The sequence below is a fragment of the Aplysia californica genome, unplaced genomic scaffold (genome assembly GCF_000002075.1).
Source record: "Aplysia californica isolate F4 #8 unplaced genomic scaffold, AplCal3.0 scaffold00032, whole genome shotgun sequence".
NCBI classification, from domain to species: Eukaryota; Metazoa; Mollusca; class Gastropoda; order Aplysiida; family Aplysiidae; genus Aplysia; species Aplysia californica.
In genome coordinates, this window is record NW_004797302.1 from 996,532 (window position 1) to 1,023,624 (window position 27,093).

The 27,093-nt window shown below is 39.3% G+C and overlaps 1 protein-coding gene across 1 annotated transcript; it reads right to left on the reverse strand.

Moving 5' to 3' along the window:
• Positions 1-214: 214 nt before the first annotated feature.
• On the reverse strand, positions 215-26,796 carry LOC101851704 (transcriptional repressor NF-X1). The gene is made up of 22 exons (XM_013091299.2): positions 26,629-26,796; positions 24,023-25,225; positions 23,424-23,579; positions 22,490-22,564; positions 21,434-21,536; positions 19,823-19,894; positions 19,087-19,226; positions 17,676-17,766; positions 16,645-16,853; positions 14,872-15,006; positions 14,186-14,268; positions 13,000-13,108; positions 11,510-11,629; positions 11,015-11,094; positions 9,968-10,072; positions 9,262-9,387; positions 7,201-7,379; positions 5,881-6,009; positions 3,880-3,946; positions 1,918-2,063; positions 1,195-1,326; positions 215-407 (listed from the first exon to the last, which is right to left on the reverse strand). Exons 2-22 carry the CDS (start codon positions 25,203-25,205, stop codon positions 215-217), a joined length of 3,633 nt encoding a protein of 1,210 aa, XP_012946753.1. The 5' UTR covers positions 25,206-25,225; positions 26,629-26,796.
• Between the last annotated feature and the right edge of the window lie 297 nt (positions 26,797-27,093).

Here is a 27,093-nt window from a genome sequence, read left to right on the forward strand (position 1 = left end):
CGACGTATCTAAGCATTCGTAGAAATTTGCACTCTCGCAGAAATCTGCACACTCACGGAAATCTGCACACTCAACTATAAATCCGCCCGCACACTCAACTATAAATCCGCCCGCGCACTCAACTATAAATCAGCCCGCACACTCAACTCTAGATCTGCACTCAGGGAGATCTGCACACTCTCACCACTGACCAAACGCTGGATTAAATTTCCGGCTAATTGGTGGTGAAGTCAAAGTAATCGATGGAGGGAGCGGGTTTTGCCTTTGCCCCCGTCTGCTCCCAGCCCCTGTTTGGTGCTGCTGCCTCTTCCTTAGCTGGCTCCTTCCGGCCCCACGGGTTCAAACCTCCCTTGCCAGAGCCACTGCTCTCTTCCAACGAAGTTTTCTTGGTGTCCAGCACCTTGAACCTTTAAAACGTAGGAAAAACAAAACTGGTTTTACATGTGCAAGTGTGAGATGTTAGAATGATAATAAAAATAATAATGATAATAATAACAATAACAATAGCAACAATAAAGCAAATTTTAAAAAGGCTTGGAAACCGAATGAAACTCATTTTTTTATAACACTAAAAAACAAAGTTTTCGTTTTAGTAAGAGTTTTAAGGCGCTCGCAACAAAGTGCAATCTGTGGTTGTGTACAGTACTCAGCATTTATATCATCTTTTATACATTGTGCCTTTTTCATTAAGTGCATAACGTACAACTTGAGGCCATAATCCTGCTCAGGTTGACATGCAGAGAAATGAAGAGAAGAATTCTATTTCTTCACACCTTTCTACACAGCACAAGCTGAGATTCCTGTGTCAGACACTTCCTCACATATCTAATAACTACAATTTTCTATCAAAAATAGTGTGCCATCACTAGTGATAATAATAATAATAATAATAACAATAACAATAAATAAATTTCACTCAATGCTCTTTACAATAATGAAAAGAACACGAGCATCTCTCTCTCTCTCTCTCTCTCTCTCTCTCTCTCTCTCTCTCTCTCTCTCTCTCTCTCTCCAGTTGTTGTTATAGATCCAGGTCTCTCTCCAGTAAACCCTAGAGTACAGTCTCAAAAAAAAAAGTTGATCCCTATTTCCCTGCATAAAACCACGGGGACAGCCAGGACTTCCCAGAGAAATTGACGACCAGCAAATCGTGGCAAACAGACCCTCAGACTTAACCTGCCGCGACAAACTCACCTCACTCCTTGAGTTTTCAAGGATGAAATAGGAGGAGGGGTAGCAGCAGCAGCAGCAGCAGCAGCAGCAGCACTGCTGGGGTTCTGGCTCAACGACTGTGACAGTAGCACTGATGGAAGAACACTCCTCTCCCTGCGCATAGGAGAAAAAACGTTTTTTTAAAAACAGAATCACCAGTAGCAATACAAAGATAAGATAAGATTAGATAATACTTTATTATCCCAGAAGGAAATTTTTCTTGGCTGTACAGGACCGTAAACAAACACATGCAGATTTGCATAACAATTTTAATGACATATTACAAGCACTGAATAATGGCCTCAGCCAAAAAGAAAATGCCTCTCTAGATTAAAACTTAAGTTATAGTAACAGTTCTATAACGCTTGCAACACAATCAACATCAAACTGACAAAGAGAGCCCTCCTAAAACTGTGTGCCATTGGCTATCACAGAAAGGTTGTTGTGGTGATGTCGTTTTTATTAACCACACAGGGTCATTTTTCCGGCTTTCTCCCGTTTTTAAAATGTTTGTATCCAATTTCATGGTGCTTTCCCAACCAGGAAAACTGAAAATGAAATTCCTGGCTTTTTTCCTGGAAGGTGGGTACCTTATCAAAACCACAAATATATGCGCATTTTTCCACATTGAGTCGATAACTATACCTGTAAACTAATTCAAAAGAAGCAAAAGAGAATAACGGTACAACACAAATTAAAACTTACTTCAAAGCTGTGGTAACCACATTTTTATTAGGCTCCTTGTCAAAGCTTTGCGTCCGACATCCATACATCTCGGAGAGCTCGTGAATAAAGTGACGGTGCTCTTTCTTCATTGGTGGGAACGAATGAGATTTGGTAGCTTGTGATGACTGAGGAGACAAAGTCACAACATAAAGGAATTAAAAATGAGTTACAAACTGAGAGGCACAAAAAACACTTTAAAAATACAATCAAACCTGCTTTGACGGCCACCTGTACAAGACAACCACCTGCACAAATGGCCATTTCCCAACATCTCTCTTGCGGTTTGTTTGGGGGTTGTTGTTTTTTTTTGGGGGGGGGGGGGGTGTATTTGGTTGGGGTTTTTTAAAACTTTTTTAAAACACATTACTATTACACTTGGATCTAAGAAGGCCACTTTTCTCCTCGACAATGGGTGGCCGTCTTAAACAACTTCCAGTGTATATATATGGAGCTGAATGCTGGAGGATGACTGATCATGACCGTGCCAAGCTATCTTCCTTTCATACAACCAGCTTACGCCAAATCCTCAGAATCTTCTGGCCCGACAAGATATCCAAAGCAGATCTGTTACGTAAATGTAGGCAAGAGGACATGACCACCATAAAAAAAAGGAGAAGATGGAGATGGATGGGACTTGTTCTGAGAAGAGAACGAGACTCTATTGTGAAGACTGCCCTCCACTGGACACCCGAAGGACATCGCAAAAGGGGCAGACCCAAATTGACCTGGAGACGCACAGTAGAGTCTGAAATGAAGTCCTGGAATCATTCGTGGGGAACGCTGACCAAGATGGCCCAAAACAGACAGAGCTGGAGGTCCTTTGTTGCTGCCCTAAACGCCAGATGGCGTAAGGGGTAGTAAGTAAGTAAAATTGCTGGCCAGCTGCTCAGCCGAAACGAGGAGAAAAGTGGTCATCTTAGTTTAGTTTAGTTTTAGAAAGAGTTTTTATGGCACATGCAACACAATACGGTCATATATGTGCCGAAGAATAGATGTGTTACAAGAGAGAAACACACAAATAAGGAGGAGAGATTGAAAGGACGATAGATGTTTGATAGGAAAGAAGGAGCAAACCACACCAGAGCACCCGCCAACCACCCACAAGGTCATCTTAGACAGGTGGTTGTCTCAGAAAGCCTCATTATAATATGTGACGAAAAAGACAAAGTAAAAAATTTGGACTCCTTGAAAAATTAATGAAGATGCGCATTTATTGAAAATGACTCAATAAACTACAATAATAATTTTCAAAAATATATCACGTCAAAAAAGTATAATCCTGATCATTTCAGTACTTTTTCTGATCTGATAAAATCTTCCATTTCTCATCTTGTACTTTTAGGTATCTGGTTCATAAAAATTGATCAAGTCTAATACAAAATATTCTTTACCCCAAACTTTATGTACAAAAACTTCCACAAAATGAAGAAACAATTTTGAAAATGACAAACATATTTTCATTTGAATATCAAGTTTCCTAGTTGTTAGATTTGCTGCGACAGTCGTCTTCATAGACTTGACCTACAGGGGTTAGGTTCTCAGACTTGCAACCATAAGGTCATGGGTTCGAATCCAGTTAGAGGCCAAACGGTCAGTCGTTGAGAAAAGCACTTTCACTTTGTGAAATCTAGTTCTGGTCGAGCATCAAATATAAAAAATATGTCTTGATTGTAAATACTTTTGGTTGTTACTCTGAGATAACTTTAATCTGTGAAAATCCTATTCACCTTTCTGCTTGATGAGTCCAATCCTAGCAATATGTTACGCCTATATTAGAGGGGGCATACTTTAAAACCTCTTTTTTTCTATTTTTACAATCACTCATATTTTAGGTGAGTAAACATACAGTACATGTCAGGCTCAATGAGAACACTGAAACTGCAGGTCAATCACAAATGTACAGAAACGATTTCTTTACAAAACTTTAAGAAAACAAGTTACCTCTTTTGAAGCCAAGACCAGTTCGTTTAAAGTCTTTTCCACACTCATACAATATTGTAGGTTTTTTCTGGAAAAAAGGGATAAAAATCTCTGGTTAATAGCAGGAAGGAATAAGCAACGAAAGCAACGAACGGCTGATAGGTGACTAGCCTGACCACAGCCGTACTTCATACTACTACTACTAATAGGCTGCTTGCATACACTTTCCAAGAATAAAACTAATGACAAACAAAATTAGCATTTCAGCATTTCATCTTACATTTTGATTCTGAAAAGCTGTAGGCTGCATATCAAACTAGAATAACAACTATGATAACACATTGAAAAAAAAAAAGAATTAAAGACCCCAGGGATATTGGGGGGGGGGGGGAATAGAAGGACACACCTGTGACCTTGAGAAAATTAACCCTTAATTAAGACCCTATACCGCTGGTGACCGCTGACGCCGTATTTTCCTATACCGCTGGTCGACTTAATCGTTTAATTCCCAGTGCTAGAAACAGGGGATGTAACTCCAGATGACTCTGTCGCGAGCAGAAAGTACCGATAATGTCATGAGAGCAGTTCTACACCGAAAGTTTGGAAATTTTGCAAGTTTCTAAGAAAAATTAGTCACTTTTCGCTGCCAGGCCCTTCAGGCCGCAAAATTTTTGACATTTTTTATCCTAACCAGACCCCAATAATGATCTCCCAGTCAGATATATCGATAAATATGACCGTTGAAGACGATTGCAATGTTCCGCATAACATCGATGACGATTTTGACGATAGTGGAATTGGCAGGGGATCACCACTAAAGCTACCAGAGGCTAGATCTACGGCTGGGTCTGATAATACTTTGACTGAAGTGGAGTCGGGGATCACACACAAGACTTAACTCATAGAGTTGGTATTAAAAAAAAGTGTTTTAATCATTTCCCCTTTTGTTCAGACTGTGTATTCATATATAAAAAACATTTTCAAACTTCAGTCAAATCTAACAACAATTTAAGACACAGTAAACAAAATGATGAACCATCCTAATTTTTTCTAGTATCTCAATTTTAATTCAGGATTCTAGGGAGGTATGAAAAAAAAAAGAATTCAGGGTTTTAAGGGTTAATAAATGTAAAGGTAACTATCAAATCCATCAATATCAGTTAATCAGACCATCTTATGCTGAAAGGAATTTATGGCCAAAAATCTTGAAAAATTCACATACAATTGGCAAACCAAAATCCCCTACGTAATAACATAAAATCATTATGAAGCCCTCATCCTCTTAGAAAAATAGAAGACCAGTCGTATCTTAAATAAAAAGCTTAGATTTGAGAGCTTGAGCCCCTAGATTCCTCTAAGGACTGTGCCACATGGTAGAGCATATCTGAGCCAGTCAAAAGGTATCTATAAGCACAATCAATCCATAGACTTATACTCCTAGAACGCTGCGTAAACTGTCATGGCCACCATTCTTCAATCTGCTCTCTACAAAAACTTCGCTCCGAAGCATGAGCACAATGGGCCACTACATTACGCCCCAAATAAAGGGGAAAACACCACTCAGCTAGAGTAGTAAAGTGTCAGCACATTTCCCTTATGCCCTTCATTAGGCTCAAGTTGAGTCAAACGCTGTGCACCATAGTGAAGCGGAAATGCACCAGAGCGCAAGGTCTAGGATATTATGATACTACAAGTTAATGAATCTGTCACATATACTACGATCACATATACAACACATCTATGAGCAGAAATTAATAACTCATCAATGACATGAAGCTAGCAAGAAAATGACTTGTTAAAAGTATTTGTTCAGGTAGGAAATAGAAAGGTTGTTTTCCACACAAATTATTTCCAAGCTTTTAAATGCAAGTTCTAAAAACCTGAATTTATCCACAGCGGCCCCCTCCCATTACATAGCTGAACATGCCCCTGCGGTTGATTAAAAGACAGATTTCTACGATAAATTACTTCAAAAACTTGTTAGCTTCATAAACCCTGACAACAAACACGTGTTCCGCTCACTTGGCAAAATCTTTCAGGAAGTCTGAATACTTTGGTTTTTCCACTTCAAGGTCAGGGTCATCGACTTCGAGCGCTTCTGCTAAGCGTCGGTTTCGCTCCAGGACAGAACAGTTTGCATCACACTCCAGCCTATAGAAAAAAAATGGTCATACAGTTGTCATACAGATGCTATAAATTGGACACGGTGTGAAAAGAAATCTACTCAAAAATGTCTTTTTCCCCACTTGATAAATCTTACACAGAATTTTTAAAACCTTCAAAACCATTTTCGGAACATTTCATAGCAACAGATCTCAAGGTTTCAACTATGTGAGACATTATGGTGAAAGCGGGCGCTCATGACAATGCTGACATCAAAGAAAGGGTCATTTTTCCACTCCTTGGGCAAATTTTATCAATTTTTCTTTATTCCTTTCACCCCATTTAATGTCCACTTAAAAACACATTTCTGTGTGGATTTTATTTAAACACATCGTTCAAAGGCACCAAAAAAAAAGTAAATTAGCAGTTTCCAAGGACACAACAGCTTTGGAAGACGTCATACTTTCGTGGCCATTTTCTCATTAATTTTACCTCCGAAACCATGTGGCCCCCATCTCCTCAATTGGAAATATCTCAAATGCTATTCAAGATAAATGGGTATCTTTTCATCAGAAGCAAGATAAATCAACAAACTTTAAACCGATACCAATAACTCCATTTGCCCAAAAATTGACAAGGGCCTAATTCCACTGTGCCAAGACACATATTACACTTAAAAACATAATTGCCAGCAGTTGTTACCTTGAACTAACTCCATTGTCCTAATCTTTTTGCCCACCTTGGCTTAACACTCTGGCCCCACGGGACGCCGATCTGCGACAGTAGGAAGCCATCCCTTTCCCCCACGGGACGCTAATAGGCGACAGTGTAATATAGAGGCAAAAACTTTCTAGCAATGGTCTCATTTTTTATATGCGCTCTTGTTAAAGTTTAATTTCCTTTCTGAAAGCTGTAGTCTTTGAGGTCGAAAATCAGTTCGTATACAACAAATGGAGTTAAATTTTTTTGAAAAATGTCGAGTAGACCCACGAGTGCAGCTTTACTCTTACCCCATGATGAGAATTCGGGTGATAAATGAGCTAGATCTTATGTTTTCAGTTCCAAACATGCGATCATCACTTTCAGTTTTTTCTCAGTATGCTGAAAATTTCATAATGGTTGGGGGTTTTATTAGCCAAGATACAGGTGTAGTACTCATGTACCCCATCTGCATCCCGGTCCATGGTGATAAGTGTTGTGCGCTCTGCATGGGTGGAAATGTTAATATTGAGTTCGTACCTCCTTTGGTTTTTCTTCTGCTGAGAGAACTGTGCCATGTCCACACTGCGACCGCCGCCCGACTCTGCCACACTGAGGACGCTCAGACGCTGAAACTGTTCTATCTCTGACGTCTGACCACCGCCCAGAGAGCAGATGACTCGCCCAGATCTGTTTCCACACGGGCACAAGATGGTCATCTTTGGAAAAAAAAAAGCACATGGCTATGAAAATGTCATTCAGCGCTGAGGATAGCTAATAGGAAAATGTCATTCAGTGCTGAGGATAGCTAAGAGGAAAATGTCATTCAGTGCTGAGGACAGCTAAGAGGAAAATGGCACTCAGTGCTGAGGATAGCTAAAAGGAAAATGTCACTCAGGGAAAATATTATTCAGTGCTGAGGAGAACTAAAAGGAAAAAGTCCCTCACTTCTGAGGAAAGACACAAAAAAAAGTCCATCAGTGATGAGGACAGATACAAATGCTTGCAGACAGTCAAGTTCAAGCCGGTAATGGAATACCGATACAATGGAATCCTCTTAAACCGAACACAGTTAATAAAAAAAAACAATAGATAATCAAAAGAAAAGAAAACTCTCAATTTGAGCAGCCTCTCTACGCCGAAAACCAGACTAAACCGCAGAAAATCCAGGGGTCCCACAGATTCCGGTTTAAGCAGACTCCACTATGACTGTATACTGGGCATTTAAGGCACAGAGACCAATGGTACAAACCAAAATACAGATCTTTCAGGTTCAAACTGTTTAAAGTGTGTTAAGGAAAAGCTTTGATTGCTTGAAAGACATATTATGAACACAACAGATGGAAAGAAAGAAAAGATATGGTACCCGCCAAACACCCACATGATGAAAAGCACGACAGACAGGAATAGTAAAGAAGTACAACCTAGCAACACCCTCCAAACACCAGCATGTCACCGGCAGCACTTAGCCCCTGTGCCATCAAATGGAGAAGAGCCGAGATCTATGCCCCGGCAGAGAGAACTTTTATCTAGTACCTCAGTCTTTCTGTTGAGACGTTGTATGCCTACCTCCTAAGGGATCTAAATTGAGTTGATAACACAACAAAAACATTTTTAAAAACCTTCTTGTTTCATGCGATGAAAATTCAATTACCAAGGCATTTTTTTTTTGTGCTCAATTAAGTGAACTTTAACACATTACACCCTACAGATCTGGACGAGAAGTCTATTCCAAAATCCTATGCAAGGGAACCCACTTCCTGTGAATACAAGCATTTAAAAAACGCATATTAAAAATGCTAGACAAATTTCAAAAATCTCGAAAAAATAATAATTAGAAATTGAAATGAATGTAGTTTCAGAAAAATTTAACCTTATGTATGCACAAACTGTTGGAAATGTTCTAACTTTAGTTCAATCGGAGTTTCTGACACGTCACTCTCACTCTCCTCAGTCTCACGGCCGGGCCTTACATCTAAATTCTAAATCTGATTAATCGGAATCTCCCCAAACTCCTGCTAAAACATTTTCATCAATATCTGATCCATCCGATTTGTCATTTGCTTGTTCTTGCTCAAATCCATCGTTATTTTCTTTTTCAAACTCAATTGTATTGCTTTTCAATAAGTCAAGATACCTTCAAAGTGTCGGAAACGCGATCGCACTTCTATCTGCTCTACTACTAAAACTACAGGTCTGAACAACTTCGGTATCAAACAGAAGAAGAAACATTTTTCAATAACTAGGTAAAACAAAACCTCCCAAGGTGAGACTTCGTTTCTAAAGACGTCTAGTCGGAGTGCGCGATTTCGGGCGAGTTAGAGTGTAATCTGTTAATAAACTCCATTTTCTTTTTTTTAGAAAGTGGAGATGAAAGCAGATGATAGAACAAGTCTGAAGAAAGGAAAGGAGAAAATTTTAGTGAAGAAAATTTTTCCGTCGCTGTCAGTATTTCGAACCCGGGTCCTATTGAATGTGAGGCGAGCACCAAACCTCAAGACCCCCCAAAGCCCTTAATAAAATTAAAAAAAGACTTTGGCAATAGTATTATGATCATGACGATATCCAATTCACGTAAGAAGTGCAGTCAGAAATCCCTACCTCTGCCTTGCACTGGGTGTCAGGACACTCTCCCTCGTGACAAGGCTCATTACAAGGGTGGCCGCAGGCTGGCCGGGGCTTGGTGCAAAGCTGAGGGCACGGTGCTCCCGCCTTGAGGCAGCTATCCTGTTGGACAATTACAAGAACAATAACAAAAATAATAATGACGATAATAATAATAATAATAATAATAATAATAATAATAAAAGCAATAATAATAATAATAATAATAGTTTTTAAAATTTTTTTTAAAAATCACTTCCATAGCTGCCAACTTTTCAAAACATAAAAATCAGATTCTCTATACAAGATGGGTCAAGATGGTGAGCAGTGGACATGTAACCAACCTCCAAACTCTTCAGTTTTCTGCATGCAATAAATTCACCCCACCTTTTCCTCACACATCAATACGACCATAGCGCACTGGTTTACCCGTTCCCATTAGACATAGATAGCTGCAACCCCACTGTAACTCTCGCGTTCATCTCAGATGTCGCTGAAATCCATCTAAACAGAACACTGTTAAGCCATCAAAAATATAATCTCTGATTTTTTCCCCTTCTATTTGAGATACCTCTATAAACCGAAAATGCCGATGAGCCAAAGAAAATTCCTCAGCCACGGAGATTTTGGTTAAAGAGTACTCCGTTGTAGTTTACCTTTACCAAGAATTTACCGCAACAAACATCAACGAGAAAGACCTTACCTTGTGACAAGTCCTCAAGCACTTATGTTTGCCGCAGAAAAGCATCTTCTGACACGGGTAGCCGCAGCTGATGTTTGTCATATGACAAGGCACGTTTTTTCGCATCTGAAAATAATGCAAGTCAAAGAGGCCCTTAAACTCAGGCTTTTTCCTTTCCAAAGAGATGTGTCTCGAATTCTAGAAAAAACTTAGCCGTTGATGATGGGCAATTTAGCTAAAAGTTGGAATTCACTAAGTGAAACAAAAAATGTTACATTTCTATCCTATTTCTTGTACTGTAAATGCAGTAATTTGAAAATAGCTTTTATCTATTTACATTCAGCACAACCTTTAACCCTTTGAGCCCTGACCTCCTGAAGCTACCTTGCCCCTCTGCCTCAAATCCTCAGAGATATATAACCAACATCCAAAAGACCATCAAAATCACTTTCCATTTCCCACTCAAGGTAGTCTTAGTCATTACCAGCACCTAGTTCAGAAAGATCTTCAGAATAAAAACGTCCTGTGTGGTAAACACTGTTTTCCTTGTGCATTTTGTCTTAGGCTAGCCGGGTTGGAGATAAAGTCTCTCTCACCGGTGTACCGGTGGCTAGGTATACACGCAGTTTCATGCGCCACCGGTCTACTGGTTGCAAGGGGTCAAAGGGATAACCCCTTTGTAGCCTAATGACGCGCCTGGTATTTTGTGAAAATGCGTAATTTTTAGCTTCGTGCAGTACCACACACTCTCCTCCAGTTGGGAGAGATTTCCCTTTCCTAGTCCCCAATAAGATGTCGCATGTAAGCCATTAGGCCCTAATTCTTCAGTAGCAGCAGTAGTAGACGACAATTGTGGGAGGTAGGTGGGTGCTCTGGTGTGACCTGCTCCTTCTTTCCTATTAAATATCTATTGTCCTAATCACTCCTTTTTTGTGTTTGTTATTCTCTTGTACTTGTAACACCTCTAATCTCCGACACTCATTTGACCTTATTGTGTTGCACGTGCCGTAAAACTCTTACTAAAACAAGACTACAATAACCGATTTCGAAACATGAAAAGCCTCTCACCATGTGACCTCCCATACACATTCGTTCTGTCAGCTCGGTGCAGGGAGGGCAGCGCTCATCTGCGTGGCAGTTGTGACGGACTGAAACAGAACATTGAAACGTGTCGTTAACTAGACATGAACTCAACTTAATCTTCTTGTGACATCACAGGTGCCACACTCAAGGCCCGTGGGCCACATCCAGCCTGGCAAACAATTTTTTTCTGCCCACGACAGAATTCTTATCAGTCAATCTGGAGAATCTCCCCAGCACTCAACCTTACTCCTAACATAAATCAAATTTGCTGACAAGAAAAGATGCCAAAACCCCTCTAACAAATTAACGGAAAAGCGAAAATTGAGACGCCCTGACTCATCTTCATTTTAACTTTTTTTGGTTTTAATTCATATTGTTAGACAAGGGTTTAGATTTCCACTGCACAATCAGTGTTCATCCAGTTCTAAAATAAAACAAAAAAACTCCAAGTCACGAAGGGATTAAAGACTGTGGACTCACCAGGGTGGGAACATGCGTGATCCCTTGTACATGGTCGGTGACACTCGGGTAACTTTGTCCCACACGGAACTGGGGGCTCCAGCACCTCAGCACCACAGTAGCACGTCAGCTCATCAAAACCTGAATTGAGGCACAGGATCGCAAAAAGTTCCTTAACCCTATCTGTACGTCATGTTTTACTATCGTATCCATACGACGTGGGGAACTCTGTGCCACCACTTTCAAAGAGGAAATTTACTCGTTAATCCGATCCGTACGCTTTGCATAGCAGTCTGTCAAAATCATTTTTTTTTTCAAATACTGAAAGGTTCAAAGAGATCTTCGTACTAGAAGTATTCTAAAATGGGGGTACAAAATGACACCAGGGCGTACGGATAGGGTTAAATAATTATCAACGTTTCAAAAATAACTAAGAATAAGCCAGGTTTCTTGAGACAGAACAGAAGTTTGAAGACTTTTATTGCTCAAAACTGATTTACATTAATCCTTCCAAAAATGAATCAATAACACTTATCTATTTATCTCTTTGCCATTACATGATGTCTAAAAAAAAAAAAAAAGTAAAAATTGTCCAAGATAGTCATCTATTGTCCAGGAGAAAAGTGTTTGTCTTAGACAGGTGCATGTCTTTGACATAACATCATTATGATAAGAAAAAAAAAAACCAGGGAGAGAAGTGGTAAGTGATTATTTGTACAGATGACTGTCTTGAACAGACGTCCATTACAGCAGGTTCGCCGGTAATAACAAAAATCTGAATTTTGACAACTTTTTAAAATAGTTCTAGCTATTCTAAAAGCAGATCCATAAATACTTAGCAACAACATAAGAGTGGTCTGAAGATAGTTTTGAGATCTGGTTGACAAGAGAATACATTTTTGATCATTGAGAAACTGACACTATTCACTGTCAGGAAGATATGAGGAGCGCGTCATTGAGCAATGACGTAGCGGAATCATGACCAGGGCCCAACGACTAACACAGTATCAAACCTTTGACCACTCTATATCGTCGGTGTCACATGGCATCCATTTAAGTTTGTTTGGGTACTTTTTACAGAGACAAAAAACTATTTTTTGTAGCGTCTTTCCTATCAGGAATGGTGAAAGGCAAGAAAATTGTCAGCCTAGACCATAGCATTAAACTGCATTTTGGCGATGTTGAAAGGTGCATCTTTGATAGAGCATTGGGAGGTTATAAAAATTGAAAATTCTCAAAATTGAGACAAAAGTGGATTGCTTGCACCTGCAACGATATAATGGAGTCCATTTAAACCGACCACAGTAATTCTGAAAACAGTGTAAACCGAAAGAAAATACAATCCCAGATTATTTTCTTCTTCTTCTATTTGAGCAAATCCTCTAAACCAAAAACCCGGTGAAAAAAATCCCGCAGCCGCGCACATTTTTATTTGAGCAGACTCCACAGTATTTCAGGAAAAAAAAAACCCACGAAAAAAAGAACAAACAAACAAGGTAACAAAAACTTACTGGCTTGCAAGCAGCGCTTACAGTAGCCTGGGTGGCATAGTTCCTCACATCTGTGGTTCATACATGCCAGATTCTTTCCACATACGAGATCACAAATGTGAAAGTCTTTCTGCAAGCAGTAAAACAATGTTGTCAGGGTAAAGTCTTTAAAGAAACAAAGCCAGTCAACAAAATGTATGGTTTCTGTTGCCACTGTTCAGATTTTTGTTTAGCTTCATAAAACCTCAAAATACGTAGCAAAGGTTTATCAAACCAGGAAAATATCAGTGGTCTAGCTATAAGGCTTTCAGACTCAATCATGAGGTTATGGGTTTGAATCCTGTCAGGGGCCCAACACTGTGTTCTTGGGAAAGGTGCCTTACATGAAGTTACCTCATTTCACCCAGGTGAGAATGAGTACCTGGCTATATACAGCAAAAAAGTATGTCAGTTTGCTAGTGTTTTAGTGCATGTAATCCGCAGCGTACACTGTATGCTTCCCTGGAAGCATAGAATATTTCTGGGTCATATGCTAGGGTCTGCTGAGGTAATGATAGATATAAAGTGCATAGAGCCTGCCTTAGAGCGTGGATATGCCCTTTATAAATATAGTTATTATGAATATTTAGTTTCAAGTTACTCATGTTCCAACTTAATTGTGACCGTTTGTGAATTTTTATTGCATTGTAAATTCTTAGAGAATGCATTTCCAACCTCACTGCCAGACTGTTTTTCTCATACAAATTTTTACACATATACACATAGATATTACATATATATGCCTTATACTGTGTTTAACGTACACGCATGTCTATTTCTTAAAAGATCTGACGTCTTTTTCGATGTAATGCGCATTTAGCATTTTTTGAAATTTGAAATGGGCAGTATAAATGCTATTTATTAATATTATTAATTAATACTATTCTGTGAAACACAAGTCACTTTACCATACCAAACATAGCATGAAATAATGCGACAGCAATTGGGATTCAATTACTCTCTGTACAAATCTTTTAGTAGTAGTGAGTCAGCTACTGATACATGCAAGCTAAACATGAATACCATCCCTTAAACTGTAGCACTGCTCAAGAGTTTTACTAGCACTGTCACCTTAAGAATTCAACATTTCGCTATAAGATGAGCAAAAACTAAAAGTTAAAACTTGCACGTCATATTCCTTTACTCTCTCAGTCAAAGTAGGGCTTACCACACAACAAGTATCCAGGCATTTGTGCTTCCCACAAGACTTTTTCTTGCCACATCTACGTTGACACTTGAACGGGTCAACAGCTGCATAATGAATTCAGAAAAACTATCTTAATCATGCACAAAATTAAGTGCACATTCTTTACCAATAAGAGCAGAGTCAAAAAAGCAAGACAACCAAAATATGTGTCTTATCTAAGACTGCAGAAAATAGCAAAGATGAAAAATATCACTAGAATGAAAGTAGTAAAACATCTGCAAGCTGGTTAACTATTAAAAGCTTTTTTCGCCACGTAGAATTTTAATTTTAATAACATAACCTGACCTCACAGAACAGAAAAGCAATAATAATTAATTACAATAACATAATTATTATTACATAAACTTCAATTATTTTTTTTTTTTATTTCCAAATTTTGGGAGAGTTGAGACAATACTTATGTAAAGAGTCGGAGATGGTCACAAAAGCAAAGTTCCGGGAGAACAGGCGAAAACGTAAGTTTCCTTTTTAGAACAAATGACCACAATGACAATAAGTAGTATTCACCAAAATATCCTTCATAACCCTTGAAGACACCCCCCCCCCCCCCCCCCAAAACACAAAAAAAAAAACCACGCGACATTGCCTTGAAACTTACATCGTATTAATGAGTATAGTGGGAAAAAAAACTTCAGTAATAGACCCACCAGTATATGTCATCGCTACTGAACAATCCATTTCCTTCTCCACACCTCCACACACACATCTGAGACGAGTCTTCTTTTTGCACGGTCCACATTCACCCTCATGGCAGATTTTATCACAGAGATGTGGGGGCCCATCTGAGAAAAGACACAAAAGCAAAATCCTGTTAGAGCAGGAGCAAACATTATCCCTCCAATGAAATATGTTTGATCACCAAACCATGAAAGTTTTATTAACAGATAACACACTGGCATACTTAGTTTGTTCGGATGATATGTATACTATACACTGTGTTTTGAAAGTGAACCAATTTGACCATGGTCCACATTCTTTTTTTTTTGTTGGTAAGTGCATTATTTATTTTTTTTAGTACAGGTTTTACGGCACTCGCAACTGCATAAGGTCATATGAGCGCCAAGGGGTGGATGTCAACAGAGAAGTTCTTACAGGGAATTAGACTTACTCTGCTCACCTCTCTAGCTTCAACAGCACAAAGTTTGCTTCGACTATCAAGGCACCCTGGAAATAGCGGGTCATAAGAGTGTGACAAACAAACAAAAGAATTATAGGAAACCCTGTTGCAGTTCAGGCAGTTATGAGCATGACACTGAAGAATCAGCCAATTTACAATTACAATTCTACTGTGCATAAGAACTCGAGATGTTAATGTCCCCCCTTTTGGGAATGGCCTAAAGACACGTCAGTCAGTAGCACCGCTCGGGGGGAGGGGGTTAGCAAGTGCATTAGGTGATACGAGCGCTCTGGACACATTAAATATTTTCAGTTGGTAGGAAATTTTGATATGTCAACATTCAGCACATTGCCATTTTCCAAGGGCATAACACAAAGGATTTGCAAAATTCATCCTGTCGCCAAAGCACGAGAAAAAATTATCTACAAAAAATATTTTTACCAATTTATTAGTTATCTACATATTATATCAGGATTGGGGTCAACAACCTTAAAGATGAGGAGTGTGCCTCTTTCTCTGAGAGGTGCCCCTCCATCTCCTCCATTTGTTTTTGAAGGAGTGCAATCCTTGATAAGGCTTCTTTGCAAGCTATTTAATGAACTTTGAACTCTATGAGAACCACTTACACTGAGAGAAGCTATACGGGCCAACAGATCAACTGAGCAGGACGGCCCAATTTATGACAGATACCAGACTTCAAGAGTGATGCAATCGAGAAAAAGAGAAGACAGTTACACTGAACTGAGTAAATCTTTTTGGGCATCACTCACTTAGAGAAAAGTCAATACAATTCTACACAAACTACAGTAAGCAGGCCAAGCGATCACTCTAACAACACACACTCTGCCTTTCATAAAATAAAAACTACATACACATTAATGTTGCAAAATTGGTGGGACATAGAAAACTTATCATTATGTACAAATTTCACTATGTACACTTTTTAAAAACAAAGAATCTAACACAAAAGAAAAAAAAGGAAGGACCTGAAAATCTGCATGCTATATTCATGTTTCGTTATGAACATGTTCATTATGTGCGTGCTTGACTACATCACACATACACATACATGCAAATGAGACAGTTACCGAAGGTGCTTTGTTAGTACTTTTTTAAATTTTTAGTAGGAGTTTTATGGCACTTGCAACACAATATGGTCAAATAAGTGCCGAAGAATAGAGGTGTTACAAGAGAGTAACATACACAAAAAAAGGAGGAGAGACAAGGACAATAGATGTTTGATAGGAATAAAGTAGCAAACCACACCAGAGCATCCGCTAACCACCCACTTGTCAGTACTAACCTTTCACTGGGCACCCCAAAGGCAATTCACATGGCTTCTCACAAGTGGGCACCGGGTCCAGGCACGACTTTCTCTCCGCCGCCTTCAGCTGGGCGATGGGCATCTTGCCGCAGTTGCAGGTGGTCAGCTGCCCAGGCATCAGAGGACAGGGTGCACACTCCCCGGGGTGGCACAGCTCCTCACACGTGTGGTTGCCGCAGCTCAGCGTTCTGTTACGAGGGTAACAGAAAGAGAAAAAAACCCACTGACATCACACTTAACAACACAGCTCAGCGTTCTGTTACGAGGGGATGTGGAAGGAAACAAACCCACTGAAATAACATTTAACTACAGAGCTCTGTGCGAGGAAAAATAGAAAGAGAAAAACCCACTGAAATCACACTAAACAACACAGCCTAGAAAAACGGAAAGAAAAACACACTGAAATCACATCTAGCAACACAGCCTAGCGTTCCGTACAAGGAAAAACAGAAAGAGAAACACACTGAAATCACGTCTAGCAACAAGTATGTGAGCCATTCCATGAAAAGTTGAAAACTGAATGTGTAGTAACACAGTAACACAGGAATGATCACCTGCTCAAAAAAAAATCCCAAGCAGTGATGTAGCCATTCTATAATTTTTTATTTTTTTTAATCATTTTTTTTTTTTAGAGGATCATTGCCTGTTAGTGAAAAAAAAGCTGAGAATAGAAAGACATTTTTTTTGGTGTTCTTTTGTTTTTTCGTTTGCTGTTTAGAAGGTCTGACATTTACAAGGGATGTAGCAAGAAAAAAAACTCCTGATTCAGCTTATAAAAGATGGGGCCCAAATAAGAAAATAAATTCTCTCTTTACTATTCTAAATTCTTAAAACCTACTGCACACAAACAATACTGCACTAACATAAAAATGAAAACAAACAACTTCAAGAGGCAGAATGTCTAATCACAACAAAAGTAGAGCCAAAAACCAAGACAACAAAAGGAAAAAAGAGCAGTGACGTGAACAAATAGAATCTATTATTTGCTTAGCAATACAAACATATAATACCTTCCACAAGGTTTCTCACAGCTGAATGAAACCATCTTGAAGTTTTCTGTGCCACACAGAACCGTACGAGACGTCTTCGTACAAAAGCACTCTGAAACAATATTTTAAATGTATTTTAATACACAGCTATTTCACTCAAACTGTTTGTTAAACACCGATCATCATGCACTAACCACAAAATAACTTTCACAAGAAAATAAGGCAAAACTTCGCTCCGACTTCATAGCTACGTGTACAATAAACTTGTTCAATTTATTTGACAAATCAGTTTGCTTTCCTTTGAAAACCCAATTTTTACGCACTTAATACAGTCAAAATTGTCCAAGACGGCCGCCCATCTTGTCGAGGAGAAAATTGGTTGTCGTGAACAACTAGACATCTTGGACAGACAAGTGTCTGATTATAATATATATATAAAAACAAAGGGGAAGAAGTTCATAACAAGTCAGCATTACCGCCACCCTTCCCTAGACACAGGAAAAGACGAAAGAAACACTAAATAAATAATGACAGAATAACACGGTAGAACCTGATCCGACGGCCACCTATCTGAGAAAATCACCAGCACAAACCAGCCCTTCCTACTTGCCCATTGCATTTTTTTTCTATATGTATCACATAGCTATGGACGCAGGCGCTCGTCAACTTTTGGGCATATGGAGTTATTGATATCATCTTAATGCCTGTTCATTTGTCTTGCTCTTCTTGAAAAATATACCCATCTATCTTAAATAGAAGTCAACGTATTTGCGATTGATGGAGGTAGGGTCACCTGATGTCAGCAGTAGAATTAGCGAGAAAATGTCAGCCAAAGTTTGTGACTTCTAAACTTGAGTGTCTTTGAAAACTGCACATTTACAATTTTTGTGCCTTTGGTTGATGATTTTCAATAAAATCTACACAGAAATGTGTTTTTAAATGAACATAAAGTGTAGAGCCAAAATAAAATAAAATCGGAAGACAAAAAAATTGCACAACGGCCAAAAAAAATGCTGCTTTCTTTTGATTTCATTATTTTGACCGGCACCTGATTTCACCACTACAGAAAAGTGGGAAGACATGAAAAAACATCAAGAGGCTAGCCCAGGATAGAGAAAGGTGGAAAGTGTTTGTCCATGGCCTATAACCTGGTGCAGGGTAAGAAAGGCAATGATGATGAGGATTTCACCACAGTGCCTCACAAATGATAACGACAATGTCCAAGACTCCCACCTGCCAACAACAACCACTTTTCTCTCTGACAAGAGGCAGCCGCCTTTGACAATTTCAACACTGCCACATCACAGTACCCATATACCGTAGCAGTACTGGACAGACAAAAGTCATCTTGAAAAATAAAAGAGAAATCTAGCGATTCAACCAAAGAAAAGAGGAAATAGTCTTAAATCAAAGATTCAAAACTTTTACTCACCTTGTTGTTTTGAGACGGAGCAAGGCGCACAAGGTCCCGTGTGGCAAATCTGATCACATGTATGCTCTGAACAATTCAATGGCTTCTTACATACTTTATCACATTGATAGGCCTGGGCCGTAGAACAGCGGATGTGTTTCCTGAAGATTTAAAAAAAGCATGAAAACACCGGTAAAACTCACAAACAAGGCAGTCAAGGCCAAAAAATATAACTCTCTATATCTTTTGAATTGAGAACTGAAAGAATCAAAACATCATTTTTTTTCACATTTTCTTTCCAGCTTTCACTTTCAAGTCTACGACCTCACTAACTGGTAGTCATTAAGTGCATGAATCCATTTTTTAGGTCAAGACTTTCCAGAGCTTTTAAACATCAAACAGGTAAAAAGGTACATTCATACACGAAAGGTGTACCTTCAAATAAACAAAGTCAATTTAAATTTATCATACCACATCAATAGTACCAGCATCTGTGGTGTAGCAGTGAGGCGCTTCTCCATCACATGTATTTGGGTGAGGAGGATTTTTAATGAGTATCTTGGTCTTTCAGCTGGGATGTTGTATCTATCTCAGCTCAGGCTGACCCAGAGAGCCCCACTCTAGATTTATCTAAATTGTGTCGACAGGTGTAAAAAAAAAAATCACCTGCATTAAACAAAATTATTTTTTTTTAAATCAGCAGTCATTGTTTGACAAAAAAGTTCAAATCAGCAGCATAACATGACAAGTTTCCTACCTATCTTGGCCACAGTCACAGCTCTGCCACACCATGGCGCTGCAAGGGGGGCACGGGCCTGGATGACACAAGCTGCAAGAAAAGAAAAACACACAAAAAAAAAACATTCATATATAATAATAAACAATAATCATGATAGACTGATGTTTAAAAAACACTCTACACGGTTAATGAACACAGCCTCTGGGCCCTTTACAAATACAGGCAGAAACAAATCTTTCTGTCTGATCAATTGTTCATTGACTTTTTTTTTCTCTATCCTGTCTTACACACTTTTCTTAAAAAGACCAAAGAGAAAAAACACCAGTCTACAAGAGAAATACGTAAGCTCTATCAACACTACAGTAGTCTCCACGTAAGTTCCCACCTCTTATGATCCTAGTTCCCCTAAGATCACGCTGTTTTGGAAAAACATAATTTTTACTATATTAAAGTCACCCCTAAGATCACGCTCTGACCCGCACTGAAGGAGCTACATTCGACAAAGATCCAGCTTTTCAAGTCATAATTTACTTTATTTTTCTTTTTCAAAAAAGAATAAGAAACCTGAGCGCTGTCAGCTGATCGAGTAAGTTGCGAAAATAGGCGATCATTGTACGGCCCGCTGCATCACGGATCATTCACTCTCATGAATGCGGTCACACCTCTCTTGAAAATCTCGATAAGCGGTTACAATGTTTGCCCCAAACGGGATCGCACCAAGGTGTGAACTTGTCGGTGCCTTGCTTTCCCCGATCACCTCTGCCGTCCGCCTGATCTTACATCACCCACTAGGTGTGGAGGGCCTACAAGCACGCATCAGACTGCATTCTATCAATCTGTGAACTTGTGGACGCTTACGTTTTCCCGACCATCACTCTCGTCTTTTAGTTTTGTGCTCTAACTTCCTAGACAGACTGGTGCCCATACTCGTGGACTGTCCCATCGCCTTTGTGTAATGTGGCCATCTGTTGGCAGTGAACCTGTCTTTCATTTTTTTAAAATTTGGTCAGTGTGGTCACAACACAACGATTTACGATGCATCATGACATGGGCGGGGAACTCGGTTAGAGACGGAAAGCAATAAATTTTTGGTGGGGGCTTTGCTTGAAGCCAACTGGTTCCCACCTGACACAGTATTTTTCCACCCCCCCCCCCCCCCACCCCCAAACAACAAAAAAAGGAAAAACTGACTTCAGAAAAGAACTTTTTGAGCCCAGGAGTCACGTCAGTTCATTTTAAAGTAGAGGAAGATCATTGTACAGATTTTGGGCCTGACCATGAGTTACTGTGGATTCTTCCCCCTGGCCATTTGGCTAAGATCCCGGTTCATCTAAGATCCCACATTTTCCATGCTTCCGAGCACCGGGATCTTAGGCGGAGACTACTGTATTACGTCATTTAAGAGGCAAGACCTCCCAATTTAACGCTTATCTCCGAAAGGACAGAGCCAAACAGGAATATCGTGTAAAGTGCCTTTCCCAAGGACACAACGTCGGACCGAGCTGAGGCTCAAACCCCAAAACCCGCAACCTCATGGTCCCAGTCAGGTGGCCTAACCACTAGGCTACCAATGCCACTAATCTGCATGTAAAAAGTCATAATTTACACAACACTATAATTTTAACTCACATAGTACAAGGATGCTTGCAGTTGCCCTTGCGTCTCTTCTTGCAAGTTTCTCCGCAACTGTGGGGGGTCTCTCCTCTAATGTAGGCTGGATCTCTCCTCCGACCTTATAAAAGCAAAGACGAGAAAAATTCAATTATTGACAAGATCATTCCAACATGAGCTTTCAAACAATTTAACACAAATTGTATGTGTCGCGACACAGTGGAATCAGGCGCTAGTCAATTTTTGGACATGTGGATTTACTGGTATCATCTTAAAAGCTTGTTCATTTGTCTTGCTTTCGGGGAAAAAAATACTTGTTTATTTTTATTAGAAGTCGAGATATTTGCAATTGAAGGAGGTGGGGTCACTTTTTAGAGAGGTAAAATTGGTGGAAAAAATGACCGCCAAAGTCTGGTGACTTCCAAAGCTTCAGAAACTGCAAATTTACATTATTTGCGCCTCAAATCAACTTTTTCAGTAAAATCCACACAGAAATGTGTTTTTAAATGGACCATAAATGTGTTGAGTCAAAAAACAAAAAAGTGATAAAAGTTGCCAAACGAGGAGAAAAATGCCAGTTTCTTCAGTTTCATTATTTTGACACGCCTGATTTCACCATGCTGCCTCCCATATTATGCAGGCCGCAAAATGCTCCCTTGTGCAGACATTCTCAGGTGAACCTAACAAGGATCTGTGAGACATCCAGAACAGCATTTATGGCTACATCAAAACAAATATGGTACTTCCATGTCTTCATTTGAATGGAACCTTATAAGAGAATGACAAAACCATCATAGCATAGAATGAGACTTGTACATCAAATACACAGACTATATTTTCACATACTTCACGGCTCAATCATGTCCATTTCCTAAACCAAATTTACAGGTTTTACATGGAGTAAAAGCATTCTGGAGCATCAATTTCACAACACAAATGCAGACATGTATCACAGTGGTAACCCTCAAATTGCACACATCCTTAAAATAGTCAATGCATTACAAGCGAATAAAATATACAGATTCTAGTTTTTTATGTCATCTTGAAAGTAATGGAAGCAAATAGCAGACTCACCACAAAAGCAGCGATACTGATAGGGCACGTGATCTGTAACATTTTGGCATCCAGGACATCGCCAACTTTTGGTTTCTGAAGAAGAAAAAAGTGAACGTAACACAATGAACCATCACCTTTTTTTTTTGTTCAGTAAATTCCAAGAGATACCTCTGTATAATTTTAACAATAAATAAATTACCACAAAAGACATTAATAATTATATTGGACAATATCGTATTCTAAAATTGACCTTTAGCTCATTCTTACGACACAACATTTATCACAAAGCAAAACCCAATGAACTGCGGCAGTAAACTGCACAGAGCAATCAATGGTGCTGTACTCGTTTGAACCAAATGAACTACTGTTACATTTCCATCTCATCAAAACTTTTAAGAGAAAACTATTGGAACGTATAGCATCATGTCTTGTAATGGCTAAAACTAAAATATTTCCGTAAGGCTCTTTAAAGATAATGGACCCTAAAAAATGTGAGAGAAGTAAACATGTTTACACAACATTGTCATTAGGTAAACTATTTACTGTCAACTGCACTATAACACAGAAGATCATTTGTTCTGGACTTATTCAGACATCATAGTATAGCTTCTTACATGACAAGGCTCACTAGGGGCAAAGTTATCAATACATTTGGAAAACAATAGAAGACCCACCAAAATGTAAAAAAGAATACAGACATAGTCAGATCCAAAAGAAGTAATTCTTAACATTGGATTGGATGTTCTTTAAAAATTTGTTGTAAACTTTCGATTCTGATTTCCAACATTATGAAATACTTCGTTCTCTCTACTGGCTCCAATTTATTTTTATGAAAAGTAAAGTGCCCCCCATGACCTGCGTCTCAAAATATCACGGTCGAAGTGGAACAGACCTACATAGTGAAAGAGATAACTTCTCAAGTTTGTGCACAACATGAAAAACTTCAAGATACCTCTCTGCATGGACGAATGCGCCCATTTCTTGACACAGCTTAGATGAAAGACGTGGTAGCACTGCTGACAACTCCAGATGGCATCATCCACCCTCACGATGTCACAGCAAACCATACATTCGTATTTGTTCTGGCTCAATTGATCAGTCAGACTCCCTGAAAATTTGATGAAACGATATTATCCACTGTTCCACTGAAGAACAGCATACATCTTTCAAAATTAGGAACCAAGCTGAACAACATGGATATATACTGTCTCCAGATGCTACTTGGACACAGTAGTATGAAACTAAGAAGAATAAAAGCATTTTTCGTTTACCTTGCGACCCATTCAGACTCAGAACTACTAAAGCTTAGTGAAACAAACTTTAACTTTTAAACACTGATGCTCCTAACACAAGTCAAAAGCGATTTGAAAATAGAAGTACCTAAAAAAATAAAATGTTCCATAAACTGCAGCTGACTTTATTTAAGGAATTTAAAATATATATATATAAAATATAATAAGTATATTTACATATATATATATATATATGGCATACAATACTTTCTTAATTTCAATGCTAACAGACAAAACATGGAAGGAAAAGCAGGTGTACCTCTCTGACTTTCATCATTCGGTCTTGAATCATCTGTCCTGCCATTGAATGAAGTCTTGCTGCGGGTTCCACCTCTTCCAAAGTCACGACCTCCCCGTGCTGAGCTTGGGATGGATTTATTCTTTCGCTTTTGATACTGCTGTTTCAATTCGTATGTCTGGGGGTCTCTGTCCTGCCTCTCTGCTGAGTTTGTCTTCTCACCGTTTATTACGTTAACACCAGTTCCTTCACCATAGTGCCGCTGCTTTCTCCCAGGACCCTCACTATTCGCAAAGGCCACTGTAGTGCTTTTTCGATTCTTCTCAGAATCGAATCCTTTGGTTCCAGACACTCTCTTCAAGTCCACCTGTTCTGGGACATAATCAGAGACAGCACTCACACCATCAGGAGTGCTGACATCATCGTTTCTGCGTGCCTGCTGTTCTGCCCTTTTCTTGTTTCCATATTTCCCACCTCTTTCAAAAACATGTCCCTTGTCGGAATAAAAATCTTGCGAGTTTCCGTCTCCATTACCGATTTGATTGTAATTTTGTCTCGAGGAATAATCAGCATATTTGGGGCCACCTCTTCCTCTCGACTTCCTGCCCACATTTGAATTATAATGATGATTGTCATGATGATAGTACTGGTCACCGTTATAATAGTTTGTTTGCGATGAATCATGATGCTCGGGATAGTAGTGTCGGCCGTTACCATGGTCACGACCTCTGTTCCCACGCCCCCAACCATTTCCTCTACCCCTGCCCTTGCCCTGTTTTTTATCCCTGCCCCTGTCACTTTGGTACCCAGCCTCTTGGTGATGTGGGTAGGTAGACGACGCAGCATATGACGAACCATCCGTGTTTGCTCCCCCACTGCCAGATGCCATATCAGTCTGCATCTGCATGTCTGGCACATTATAGTTGGAACTTTGAGTGCCGTAACTGTTTGTCGAACGAAAGCCCTGTGGCACGTACACTTCACTGTACCCCTGATGAAAGCCATCCACCGGTACTGCTTGAGGGTAGTATCCTGTGTTCGTAAACACAGCACTCTGACCGTTGTGATACATGGGGCCCGGGACGGACGGATAATAACCCTGAGAACTGTTGTAATACATCTGTGCCTCCAAGTCAGACGCTCGCATTCCCGGAACAGTCACTGGCTGAAAAGTTGGAGTCGAATACTGCTCTTGCCAACTCATTCTGGTATAAGTCACTTTACCTGAGAACATAATAATTAATGATATAATATATAAAGTGACATGTCATTAAATTAAAAGAAAAACAACTGAGATTGTAGATCATGTTTTACACCGTTATCAATACAATTTAGAAGATTTAGAAAGAAGGGGCCAACCAGCACTGATGAGTGAGACACAACATGATTGGAAGCAACGTCCAAGCAGAAAGAAAGAAAATGCCTGAAACTTTTTTAAACAAGAATTGAACTCAAATCTACATGCCGCCGTGTTCTATGCACCTTTCCACTACAACAAACAAAATATTTAGTGTCATTATAAGTCCTTGAAACAAAATTTGAAAATGTTATAATATGAAAGGCCACAGAAAAGGCAAATTGAAAAGGATAGAGGGTACATACAGGAAGAAAGATGCCGTGCCAAAGACTGAGTCTACTGTCAAAACTTTCTCTTAATGCAGGAAATTTAAGCAGATCTAGATAGATCTAGTAGGCCATAGAGGGGAAATTATTATAGTTTGTGAAGACATTAAATAAAAATGTAAAAATCAGTGACCAAGGCGAGGGGCGAGGTTCAGTGTCAAAAACCTTGTACAACACTTTAATGTTGGCTATCTCTCCACACGACCACAGCCTGCCCATCGGCACGCAATCAAAAAGTTTGTATAGACAAAGAGTCTACATAACAAGAGGGGTCACTTCTCTCTTTGAGCCAATTAAAAAAGTGTCCTCAAAATTCGGTGGCGCCCTCTTCGCAAAAGCACACCTTTAGCGAACAGAGTTATCCTACTTGAGTTTAAAAAGTCAAAGTGAAACTAGCAAGTTTTTGAATGAATTTTGGAAGAATGCTTTTTTAAAATGGTTACGCTGACAAAAAACCTCTTCCGGAGGAAAGGGTGATTGTTTTCTTCGTTTAATTTGACTTTAGACTTTAGAATGAAAGGCGAGAGGTCATTAAAATTTTTAAAAACTAAAACTCCGTACTGAACGAACCCGAACTCACTGCTGATGAACAGCAGTCGATCTGCGCACGCAAGGAGGTGCTATTCCTATTCTTCTTCTGGAAAAACGAAAGAGAGCTTCAAAACAAACTGCAGCGCCATCTGAAGCAAAGAGCATACTTCCTGCAGACACTTTTTTGATGGCTGAGTGGCCCATCTTGTTATTTACTATCTTTGTCTTTGGTTTAGAACCACAACCAGAAGTAATCGTTGGTGGGGTAAAAGCGAGTATCCCTAAACGGGACCGCAATTGTACAGGAGTGCCCGCTTACCAATTGAAATAAAGCTAATTTGATGATGAACTGACGGCAAGGGTCCATGAAATCATGAAACGCAAAATTAAGAATACTGGCAAAAAAATGGCATCAAAAAGCAACGCACTCACACAGTACAGCTGTCGAATCTACTGAAAAATAACGAATTCACGTCGATCAGCAACTTTTATGTTGTCAAATATTTTATAATTGGACAAAGATCTACTTATCGAATCTATTTTAGGAAAATTAGTTTTTCTTTTCACCAATCTAAAGTAACGGCATTTCAGTGCATTGCACAAGCAAACTTGGTTGGAAGGAAGGCAAGCAACATTGGGCTTGGACCGAGACCCCAGAATTTTCACTCGATCCCAATACCAAGTCAAAATTTATATGTATGTGACTGCCATGCCACATCTTGTGAAACAACGATTGCAATGACAATAACACATATTGTTAGGTCAATTTTAAAAAAACAACTAAATTCAAACAATGGTAAAAATGCTATATGCTTTGATTGTTTCAGTTGCTTTGAAATATGCAACTATGATTTGATATGGCCTACATATTTAACGCATGGCATACTAAAACTGTAAAATATTTTCAGAAGTAAAGTCCGACAGCTACTACAAACATT

What these genes read in the sequence shown, in the direction of transcription:
- LOC101851704 (XM_013091299.2), bottom strand. Translation starts at nt 25,205, where the DNA reads ATGAGTTGGCAAGAGCAGTATTCGACTCCAACTTTTCAGCCAGTGACT. An exon ending in TGTGAGAAACCTTGTGGAAG is followed by an intron (nt 16,854 to 17,675) that starts GTATTATATGTT and finishes CCCTCGTAACAG; the next exon opens with AACGCTGAGCTGCGGCAACC. An exon ending in GCCTGGATACTTGTTGTGTG is followed by an intron (nt 13,109 to 14,185) that starts GTAAGCCCTACT and finishes TACTGCTTGCAG; the next exon opens with AAAGACTTTCACATTTGTGA.